Raw genomic sequence first — 12,413 nt, forward strand, 5'->3', positions numbered from 1 at the left:
TACAGATACCATCTGGTATTCTTGTATATTAGCATGTTGTTCTGCTTGTGTTGAGTGGCTTTAGTACGTGAGGGGGAATTTATTTTTCATCTCCACTTTAACAGCTGTTCTTGACATTCGGCATGGTCTAAGCTCAGCACGACAGGTCTCCAGTTATTCTCATTATTCTCTTTCTCTGTCTCGCGCTCCTCCTCCAGCATCTCGATCAACCACCTTCTGAGCTTACGTGGTTGAAAAAAAAAGAAAGAAAAGAAAAGTAGTTTCTACGCTGATGTCTCTTCATATTTCAAACCCAGCAGCAGCCAATTTAATGATTTTTAGTCATCTGGCTTAGCAGCGTGTTTTCAAGACTTACCTCTCATCTGACGAAGCCAGACAGGTGCTCACGGATTCCTGTCTTTGCTGATGTTAGGGCTAGGTTTTATTTTCTCCCGTGTGAATGTGCCACCTACATGTGCAGTAATTGAGTGTGCATGTGAGTGTGAGCGCTCTAATCTACAACAGACAGGCAGTGGCTTGTCTTCACTCCAGCAGCTACTATCCCTCATTTTAGGTGTAACAGGAACAGACTTAGAGGTGATTGAAGAGGATAGCGCTCGGCTGTGTTTGCCAGAGCTGTTGCAATCATTTCATGATGATTGGCACGGCGCAAAAGGAGACCTGACCTTTTATCTCAGTAAACATGCCGTTTATCCCCAAACAGTGAGGTTATTCAATTGTGAGAGATAAAAGAAGCGCAAAGGAGGAAATGCAAGGACAAATACTAGAAATAACAAATGAGACGCCAACTTTGAAAGTATGCTGAAATATTTGATGCAGTTATTGAACAATAAGCATTTGCTGATGAGCCTGAATATTTATTTGGAAGCTAAAAAACGAATTAGAGGAGGAACGTCAGAATAATGGGTCTCAGAGAAGCATTTTGTGCGCAGTTGTCTCTGTAGTGTAAAGACTGAGGTTCGTTCGAAGTTGATGTTGATGTTTCCCATAACCAAAGCCTCTCAGAGGAAATATTTTCCCCATATTTCATTTTCCTTTTCACCATCTGCCTTGTTCCCCCCCACCCATTTTCCTCTCTCCTGATCCTTTCCAGACTCCTTCATTGTGACAAAACAAATATCCTCCAAAATTTCTTGAAGCGAAACTGAAATGTTGTTGAAATATTCAAGGAAAAAAAATCTATTTACATCTTTTACAACTGTATTTTCATAAAGAGAGGCCTTAATAATAATTTTGTTTGAATTCACTTTTTTATTTCTCCATAGCTTCAAAGATTTATTTGTTGTGTTAATTTTTAACATCCTCAAAGGATAATCTAGATATTGTAGAATTTTTTTTTTTTTAGGAATTACATTTCTTAATATAATACATTTTACATAATACATTTTCAACAAAGTTTAAAAGCAGGTAGCACTTAGCTAGACTTTTTACTACACCTTTAGAGAAAGCCAAAGAGTCAAAGTCTGACAAAAGTCCGGTTTGGATTTACATAAAACATATTTGCATAAGTTGATTTAAGATTTTTCTGAAATGAAAACCTTGAGAGAAAACAGTTTCACAGAACTGCGGTATTTACACAAATATTTAAAACAAAGCATGATGTGTGAGATTTTCTTTGTTTCTTTATTTTAAAACAGAGGACTTTACTGCTGGTAAAATAATATAATACAGTTAATAATGATGATGTTTCTATGACATATTGTTTTTATTTTGATACATAAATAGCAGACAAAGGTTTTGGGGCAAGATACACATTTGTATGAACAAAGATCACAGTTTTATTGTTATACAAGCAACAAATTAAACACTTAGTCACTTATCAAAATACACTTTCAGTATAATTTTCCTTATACTAAAATAGACGTATACTGTATTTTTGTTGAAACTTTGCCTCTTTCAAAGTAACTTCTGACTTTTACAACAGCATAGTATTTATTTTATTTTATTTTTTTCCCCAGATTTTTTGATTCTTTTTTCCTTTGTTAGCATATGTAATCAGCAATCATCTGGCATCCATCATTGATGTCTAAAGATAAACTGAAGAAAATTGTGCATATCTTGACAGAATGTTAGGAAAACATTGCATTATGGTAACTGTTCAACGCAGCATTAATTGTAGCTATTGTGAGTAACTCATATTTTAACCACTACTTTCTCTCTTTTCGATCATCATAAACACCCTTCAACTCTCCTTGAACCACAGCATCTTGGGCAGTGCAATCTATACCAGGAGTCTAATCTGATCCGACTTCTTTTATAAAGCACTTTAAAAACAAACAGACCAAAGTGCTGTACACTTTTATGTCTATGTATGTTTTGTGTCTATGTATATACATAGACTTAAAATATAAGAGAATACAAAATATTTACAAAACCCAACATTAAACCCATGGCTTTTTGGGTATTATTAGTGTGCAAAAAGTGAGATTTAAAAAGAGATTCAAATCCCTTTGGGGAGGAGACCTGGCTAATGTGCAGCGCAGGCTATTCCAAAGCTTGGAACCAGTCACAGCATCCTCTGAGCTTCTGTCTGGTTCTCGGCACTGACAGAAGCAGCAGGTCAGCAGATCTGAGATAACGAGGAAGGACATACGGGTGTAAAAGCTCGGAGATGGAGAGAGGGGATAAACAATAATAAAGACCTTAAAACAAATAAAACAATTTTAAAATCAATCCTACGGCAACCAGTGCAGTGACCCTGAAACCAGTGAAATGTGTACACATCTGTGTGTGTGTGTGGGTTAAATGAAGTGCTGCAGCATTTTGTACCAACTGTAGATCTACAGTAGAGAACATACTCACTCCAAAACACAATACATTACTGTAATCCATTCGTGTGGTGAAAGAAGGCATGGATTACTGTTTCAAAGTGCCAGCTGTCGCAGCTGAAACATAAACAGGATTAGTGGACTGCTTAACTTGGCAATCAAAAGTAAAGTTATTATCTATTTTAAAACCAAGTTTGGCTGCTGTTGATATCAGAGACTGGCCAAGATAACCCAGATCTAAAAGCAAGCTGTCCGATGTTCCACCAGAGACCATCACTTCAGTCGTACTCCCATTAAAGACTAAATAAATAATATGACACCCCTGCCTTCAGGTCTTGAAAACATAAAGCAGGTACCCAGTATTGTTAGCATTTCTCTTGAGTGGCACATAGATCTGGCTGTCATCTGCGCAAAAATGAAAATGGATTTTTCATTTTTAGAACAATTGGGCTGCATTCTGGGAGAAAATAGAGGCTAAAATAAAAAGGACAAAAAAACAAACTCCAAAAAGAAGAGGTACAATGGATGAGGACACACGCTCTCCCAGATTGACGGAATGTTTGATCTGTGAGTTTGGATCTTTAAAAACTGCTGGGGCCGCTCCTGAAGACAGGCTACTGTTAATAATTGTCAGAACAGGAGAACCCACAGTTGCCGTCTGCTCCTGGCAGGAATGCAGTCCTTGGGGGGACCGCAAGGTTTTAGATGATCAAAAACCTATTCTAAGGACAAATTAAAAGGCTCAAGGGGTCAAAACAAGCAGAGCATAAAACAGAGACTGAAGGATGAAAACTAGGAGTGAGATAGAGGTCCTAGTGGTAGTCACTTTCTCCAAAAAGAAATGCAAAAACCTTTCACAAACAGCATGTGAGGCTTCGACACATGAGCTTTGCTTTAGGTTTTACACTGAATCTATGGTTTTAGACAACACATGAGCTTTGTTACAGCTACATAAAATGTATCTTTTGGAGTATTTCATAGTCTTTTGATAGCAGTGGGCATGAAAGAGTGTGAAAGTCAATCTGACGGGACTATTTGCAAGTAGGTTTTGAATGTATGGTGCATGAAATGTAAGAGGCTATGAAAAATTGTTTCCAAGCACTAGTTTGCAACTGTGGTATTACTTACACTAATGTTACGATGATGCTTGCAAGTCAGTAAATTTTGGTATATAATATTGCAGTACTAAAAAAAATAAAATAAATAAAGTTGAAGAAAAAATAAAAAGCAGAAACGGAAACAGGGCAGACGGAGGCTGCAGCTGGACTGTTGGGAGCGATTACTTTCATCTATCTAATCTCTGCTCTGTTTCTCAATAAAGTGCTGGAACTTGACCACTTCACCATTTCCTTATTCAGTAAGTCTTGGAGGTCAGTTATAGTTTGACTTTCCTACCACATTCACAGATTCACAGCCATATATTAGGCCTGGACGTTGCTAGACAAATCAATCAGTTTTGCATTAAAAATTGTCGCCACTTGCAAAGGATGTAGTAATTAATTCTTGGGGAAAACAAAAGAAATATCTGCGGTTTTCAGGACAATGAACGTGTGAGATCATGCTCTTGTCTCTTTGGACACTCTTTATCGCTTTCACTGTACAGTGAGGATGTGAGGCCGTGAAGCTCCCCTTGATAAAATGCAGCCTGTTACTCTGAGCTCTGTGGGCAATGACTCAGCCGAACATGCCGCCTATAATGGATAAGTTATTTTCCGAGTGACCGAGGCCACAGTTTGTGTTGTATAGCCGCAGATGCTACACAGCCAGTGAGGTAGAACATTTGTGGTAACAGGATCCATCATACAATACAACTTAGGAGCAAATACGTCCTTGCAGCACTTGCAAAAAAGTGAGAGTGAAGGCTAGCACCTGAAACAAAGATGAATGCAACTTCACTGTATTTGTTCGGTCTGATAGGGGAAAAAAGTATCCTGGTGAAGAATAACCTCGCATTATTGAATACAATTTTTATTCATGAGGTTGCAAACCGGGAACATTTAAGATGTTATGTTTACCGCAATGTCAAAGTATCTTTCCTATTTGCACAAAAATCTACTTTAGTCCAGTCCACTGATTTGTATTTCCCCAGAGGGTTTATAGTTTTATTCAAGGCAACATGCAGAGTAAACATGTAGTCTGATGTCACCGTGTTGTGGTGTTGTGAAAGTGTGCATTCTGTGTTTTTTGTGAGTGACCAAGCCCACATTCAGTGCCCACAGCAAACCCCAGGGGAGTTGTGGCCTAGTGGTTAGAACAGTGTGCTTAGAAGTTCCCAAGTACCTGGTTTGATTCCCGCAAACTGCCACCGTGGGTCCCTGAGCAAGACCCTTAGCTACAGATTGCTACTCGGGGGTTAAACGCAGAGACAAAATTCCCCCTCTGCGGGACTATAAGGCAAATCTTTTAATACAACTTGATGATCTATGTTTAGAAACTCTGAAAAAAGAGAGCTAATATAAACTTTCCCTCCAGTTTAGCTTGCTGTCAACCAGTGTAATGTCAGGGGCCTAAAAGGGACAGCAGGAGAGGACAGAAGGAAGGAATATAGAGTTAGACAGTGGCACAGTTGCTTTCTTCTTGTGGATGGATCGTCAAAAAGTTTTCAAGCTCCAGACTGCACACGTCACGGAAGGAAAACCGGCCTTGACTGAGCCACATCCACAGAGGAACAATCCTAAATGATGATTGCTTTTACATCTCCCTCTGCTTCCTCTCTTACGATGCCTCTGTGACTCTTATGTTTTATTTCCTGTCATCCCTTCTTTGTTGTCTGTCTTTCATGGAGTTCTTCGACAGAAACGTACCAACCCATCCATACTCATGGACACCAGCTGCTACTCCCTCACCTTCTCTATGTCTCCAGTGATTCTCAGAAATGAAAGCTTTATGTTCTTACGTCCTCTGGAGCTCATGGAGGGGAGTTCAGTGAAACGGACCCAACGGTGACTGGATGGGTTGTGTGCCACTGAAGGTCTTTGTCTTTCTTATTGCACAAAACCCCCGTGGGTAAAAATCTCCATCCAAAACCAACTCTTGGCAAATGCTTTAGAACCTGGGCAGGCAAAACAAAAATGCTTTGGTTTTTGTGCATTTTGGGCTCACCTGCTTATTACGAGGGGCCGTCAGCAATTAGGGACATTTCCTCCACATGCTGGGGTGTTTTCACCTTGACAAAACCTGCTGCATCAGTAATGAAATGCTGTGACATTGCTTTTCAACTCTCTTAGAGTCTCTTTTAACTATTTCTAATGTTCAGGTCACTGAAGTCGTGAACATTTTTGTAAGTTTGTATCTGAATATAAAGCTCTCCTAAGCCATTTTTCAGGAGAAAAAGGATTTGGGCAGCAGAAATCCTTCCATCAAGTTCTCTGTTAACATTTTTTGCCCTTAAATATTAGCCATTTTTCTTCTACGAAGAAGGTCAATTGCCAGAGGACTGGCAAGAAAATTCTTGAATCCCCACATCTAAAAGATTATTGCTTTTTCCTTGACTCGGTTATGGCTGGCCATTTAGGGCATAGTCTTTATACTTGGGGTTAAATCATGTATTCTAAGGTTGGGCAAGGCATCCCAATGCCCTTTTTGATCAAAGCACTCATAACGGGTGTGGCAGCGATGGATATTAGCATGTTTCTTAGCATCGGTCAAAAATATTAAATCAAAAGTCTTAGGTCTATAGCATAGCTGCTGATCGCCTCTCTTCCTTTTCCATTAAAATCAGAGTATGACGTGATTCACATGCTGATTCGTTTAGTATTAAATGAATTTTTCAAGAAAAGGAGGCAGATTTAAAAGTATACACATCCCCGTGAAAATGCTAAATTTGTGACATTCTGTAAGAAAACAAGACAAATCCTTTCAAAACTTGTGTTGCACACCTATGCAACAACGTGGTTGTGTTAGTGTGCAAACCCTTTGTTTTAATTTTAGCATTCAGTCGTCTTTAGAAGGACTCTGTCAGCATCTCACATCTTGACCTGGGAATACCTTAGCTTTCTCGCTGTGAAGCCAATAGTTACCACCCGCAGAATAGAAGTCTAGGCCTAAGGTATATCTGTAGATGTATATACGTATAGAATTTTTTTAGCAACCAGCAAATTAAAACCACTGAGCAAAACTTGACCAAGACTAAAAGTGACTAATTTGCACAAGTTCAGGGTTTCACACATGACTTAAAAAGCAGATAGTAATCAATATACTTTACTGTTTCTCACCCACATTTTCGGAAAGATTGTTCACTATACCTTTCAAATAAAACAGGAAGATCTAAATTAGTCTGTCTTTATAAAAAACATTGGTCACGTCTGAAGAAAAGTAACCCTAAACCCTGATGATGTCACCATTTTATTCTGCAAATGGTGGTTTTTGGTGATGTAGTGTTGCTTTTGTGTCAAACATACCACTTGGTGTTGTGGTCCAATGGTAAAAATTTTTACATCTCAAAGCACTTATATTTCTACACGGGTGTGTATACGTTTTGTATCCATATGCTGTTTAACAATTATTTGAGCACTTTGGAACAGTTATAAATATACAGTGACTTACTCTGTCCCAATGCTATGGTACACTGTACTTTTTACACATTTTGTTTAAATACACATATAATATCCAAAACTGCATCATAAGTTGCACACATGAGTTATAGATGCAACAATACTTGATGTTTCTTACAATCCACTTTACTTTTGCATATTTTGAAGCATGCAAAACGCGTTTTTTGGATAAACCTGTTTTTTGAATATTTTGGTCACATGTGACCAAATAAGAAATCACACTTATCTTTATTTCCAGCACATACTGTGTTCTAATATTTACCATTTAATTCTACATTTCAGCTGTCATTTTGTTTTGTATTTTTATCTCCTCAGACATCGATGCACCAACAAACCTAGTAACTACTGAAGTAACTGAAGACACTGCAACCGTCTCCTGGGATAAAGTCCAGGCGGAAATCGAAGGCTACATGCTGCGCTACACATCTTCCGAAAGCTCCAGCTCAGACATCTTTGTAGGGCGTGACAGCACCTCATACAGGCTGGTTGGTTTGAGGCCTGGTGTCCTTCACACAGTCTACATCTGGGCCTTCAGGGGAGACAAAGTCAGTGGAAAGAGTTCAACAGAAGCTGAAACAGGTAAACTTGGAGTGGGACCCCCCATGGCTCTTTTGTGAGTAGATCGATTTGATTTATTGCTGTCATTTGAAAGCTAAGATTATGGTTAATGCTGCTCATCTAAGGCCCTTCACAAAGGTAAGACACAAAACATACACTTGAGATTCAGTATTTTGGGTAACTGCAGTGTTCAAACAAATGCTATTCTTTCAACATATTCAGCAGAATTAGTAGAATAATGTTAACAATGTTTAAATGTATTACGATTTACTGTACTGGTATAGTCTGTGAAAGAGACAGATAATCTAAGAGACGTTGCTACAAATTTCATGCAAAATATAATCTCCTTTAAACTTTTATTTGAGGTATTTTTTTAAATAAAATTCCAAGTGTTGTTGTCGTCATTGAATAGTAAAATGAATCAATGCTGACATTTCACACCAGTCATATTAACATCTCCTTTCCTAACTGACAAAGAGTATTTGTTATAATTGGGATGCATTCCTTATTTAAAGCAATTCCCTCAGTCTACAGCTAAATGTCTGTAAGACGTTTGGGCAGAGGTAATTTTGCTTAGCCAAAAAGCCAACAATTTAGGATTTCTGGACTTTCATGTTCTTCTGTCTCCTGAACCTACTGCTCTTGGTGTTAGCAGCTGTTTCTGTCTGCTTGCATCTATGTTTCAGGAGTCAGTCAGCAGAACGACACCAAACACTGACTGGCATTTATCCAAGTAGACTTAAAACATTCAGCTGCACAACAGGATGAAAATTGTTAAGGGCATTTACATACTGACAAGCCGATAGGTACCACTTTCCTTTTTGTGTCACCACATTGGATTTTTTATTTTTTCACTATAAGATGTTATTTTCACATATTCAAATACATTTGCAACTTTTACAAGATTGCATTCCTACTTACTTTTTTATTGTTTCTTTTGTGGTGGGTTTTAATGACTAGTACAAACATCTTAACTCTAATAACTTTATTCAAATCCCCAAAAAGCAGCAGCATGGAAAGTGAAATGAAAGCATTGCAGGGATCCATGCAAAATGAGAATTACTTAGGCTATTTAATGAGAAGCAGCTGTGAGCTTTGTGCATTTTTACAATAAAGGTTTTCAATGTCTTTCTATAGTCAAATGTCGAGAAACAAAAATGCAGTACTTTTTAAAAGCAACTTATTTGTGAAATACAAAACAAAATGGTTTGTGCAAGTGCAAACCCCTTGTTTGAATAATTGGATGTTTTCAACTGAATCACATGTCCTTGGTGTAAATACTTAGTATTTTTCCAATTATTGTAACAAGGTCGTTACATAAAAGTGTACTTCTTTGTGAATAAAAAATTATTTTATTGTTTTGTTTTATTAAACCATTTTTAGTCTATCATCTGATCATTTGCTAATTTTTAAATACAATCTCGCTACTGAATGAGATTGCTCTTATGATGTCAAGTTGTTTTACACAGAATCACTCATAGAAAACTATGCAGATTTGTATAGACCAGTTCATTGTTATTGTTTTGATGCGGGTTTTTCGCGCATGCGCGCCGGACTGGTTGGCAAAAGACGAACACAATGGCGAACGCAAACAGCGAAACTGACGAGTTCTCCAGGTGTTTTTCTTCTTTAGATAAGGTATCACAAGATCGTTTTCAGAGTAAGTTGATAGTTGATGGTATCAGATTACCAGATCCACACAGCAAAAGCCTGAAGGGACAGAGCGAGTCTGTGAAATGCTGACCAAGTGCTCCGTACCGCGACATATACAGCTGCCTTATAAACACGGCAGGCCAGTACAGACGAGAGAGCATGAAAGCCCCTGAAACCACTGGACGGCTACAATTATTTTATATCAGGAAAAAGGCTCCAGCAATGCCCGCGACGCCATGAGGGATTAAGCGGTCAGAAAATGGATGGATGGATGTTGTTCACACGTTTGTGCAACAGCACAAAGCGGCGTCGGACACAGTCCGCGTCTCAGCAGAGGAAGACCCGCCCGGTAGGATAAAAAAACATTGTTTACTATGGATTATTTTGGTGTTTTTGTCTTGTTAAAATGGGTGGGAGTGTCGGCGACATTTCAGCGTAAACACAGAAGTACTAGCGCCCGTGAACCGGGGCGTAATGGAGCAGCAGCAGCAGCAGCTGCTGTCTGAAGCTGCTGCGGCGGCTGCTGTAGCGATTGCTACACGGGCCGCTTCTCCGGGCCGTGTAGCAATCGCTACCTCCCCTCCGCCGCTATTTAAGCAGAACAATGACTAGAGCAGAATTAAGTTGTATTTACCGGAGATGAAGTGTAGACTGCAAACTGTGGTGTTATGGTGGCTCCCCCAGTCCATTGGGAGGGTCTGCCTGCGCTCTTTTCATTGAAAATATAAATTTTTTTCTTCGTCCTTCCTCCTTCGGTAAACGACAGAAACGTACATCCGACGATTTGGAACGCCTCTCTGTGCAACCGGGAGCGCAACAAGTCGTAGGCATTGTTTAGATTCCAAAAATAAACGAAGTAAAAGTACGCTCTAAATCACCCGTTTTGTCATGTTGTAGACGAGAGCAGCTCTGTTTTTTGCCAACCACAGTGCCCGGATGTAGCGCTGACGTCACGCGTGACGTCACACGTGACGTCACGCGTGAACTACCCTATATAATATAAGCCAAATAGTTCAGATTGTTATTCACAATATCAGTTTTCTTTTGAATTCTCCTCTTAAACTATTCAAGTCTGATTATGAACCAGAACCATAACAGATTTTTGGAAAATAGAAAGAATGTTTTCTAAGACTTTAAATTTTTAATTTTTGACCCTCTCAAACAAAATACCAAAATTAAATAGATTTAAGTTAAAGCTTTGGCTTCATTAGTGAAAAAATAAAATTTGGCCAGTGTTTATTAATATCTTTTAGTTAATATATTCTCTCATATTACTTATGTGTTATGAAAAGTAAAACTTTATGTGAAGCAGGCCTTTTTAGCATTTGCATGCTTTTGGATTAACATAGTTCTTAACATACTCACGAGACTGCTGTCGACATATCAGTGTGATATGATGTCAGAGTAAGAGTTCATCATTTATCTACATTATTGTCTTAAAACAGTCCAATCAGGTCACTTAAGCAATTGAATTTTATATTGAAAACCAATTTGCTCCAAGTTTAACATTACTACTATTTTTATTCTCATTCACTCTGAATATGGCTCCACTTACACATTGCTGACATATATAGATAGATATATCTATATCTATGTATCTATATATAGATAGATATATCTATATCTATGTATCTATATATAGATAGATATATCTGTCTATATATATATTATCTATCTATCTATCTATCTATCTATCTATCTATCTATCTATCTATCTATCTATCTATCTATCTATCTATCTATCTATCTATCTATCTATCTATCTATCTATCTATCTATCTATCTATCTATCTATCTATCTATCTATCTATCTATCTTTCTCTCTCTCTCTCTCTCTCTCTCTCTCTCTCTCTCTCTCTCTCTCTATATATATATATATATATATATATATATATATATATATATATATATATGTATGTATGTGTATATCTAGAAATAGACATATCTATATCTAGATATATCTATATCTAGATATATCAGAGATGTATAGTTTTATTCCTCTTTTTGCTTTTTAACAATTGAAGTTATGTCTATTAAATGTAACTTCCTGTGCAGAGTTGGATGCTCCTACTAACCTCTCGGTGGAAGATGAGACAGACTCCAGCTTCAGACTTTACTTGGATCCTACACAGGCACAAATTGATGGCTACATGCTCACCTATAACTCCTCTGATGGGTTGAGGGAGGAAACCCCAGTTGGATCTGAAAGTTCTTATGCGCTCGCTGGCCTTAGGCCAGGGGTTGTCTACACTGTCTACGTGTGGGCTGTCAGGGGAAGCAAAGCCAGCAGGAAGATCTCAACACAAGCTGAAACAGGCTTCAAATCTGCAACTCTCTCAGATCCACAGCATTTAATCATTTTAAATGCTTGTGCCTAATTTGTCATATATGGAAAGCTCTTTTTACCCAAATGCTTAACATGATAAAAACAAACTGTTAAACACTATGATGATTAGCTGGGTGACATGTCAAAAGAAAATAATTAACAATCACAGTGAGGCAGTGAGTGAAGACACCAGCAGACCTATAAAAAAGAAGCTTAATATACAGCTAAAACCAGATATGTACATGCAAAATCAAATCTGTTTATCTCACTGCTTGAAATCACACTTATTTTAAGGCTAGAGGCTTACTGTTTTGGGTCCATTTGGATTTTCTGTACATTTATGTTTACTACATGTCAGTGTGGTTATTTTTTTATTTTATTTGTAAATTTAGAAGACTTAGTATTTGTTAAAATGGCCAATAGACTGACTTTGGTCAAATGTTTTGAGTTAAATAAACTTGATGTCTAATTTTAGGTTTTTAGAAAAAAGCAAAATGCCAAAGTTTTACAAAAAAAGCAATAAGACCATTTTCCACATTTATTGAAAATGGAGAC

At 37.9% G+C, this 12,413-nt stretch overlaps 1 protein-coding gene across 3 annotated transcripts in view; it reads left to right on the forward strand.

The window, feature by feature from the left end:
- Positions 1 to 12,413, forward strand: part of tnn (tenascin N) — a 72,427-nt gene that overhangs the window by 41,697 nt on the left and 18,317 nt on the right. For all 3 annotated transcript variants that reach the window (XM_036138163.1, XM_036138165.1, XM_036138164.1), the window contains exon 9: positions 7,637 to 7,900. In XM_036138163.1, the coding sequence (XP_035994056.1) occupies positions 7,637 to 7,900 (264 nt within the window). The remainder of the gene's footprint in view (positions 1 to 7,636; positions 7,901 to 12,413) is intronic.

The sequence above is a fragment of the Fundulus heteroclitus genome, chromosome 6, assembly GCF_011125445.2.
Source record: "Fundulus heteroclitus isolate FHET01 chromosome 6, MU-UCD_Fhet_4.1, whole genome shotgun sequence".
Taxonomy (NCBI): domain Eukaryota; kingdom Metazoa; phylum Chordata; class Actinopteri; order Cyprinodontiformes; family Fundulidae; genus Fundulus; species Fundulus heteroclitus.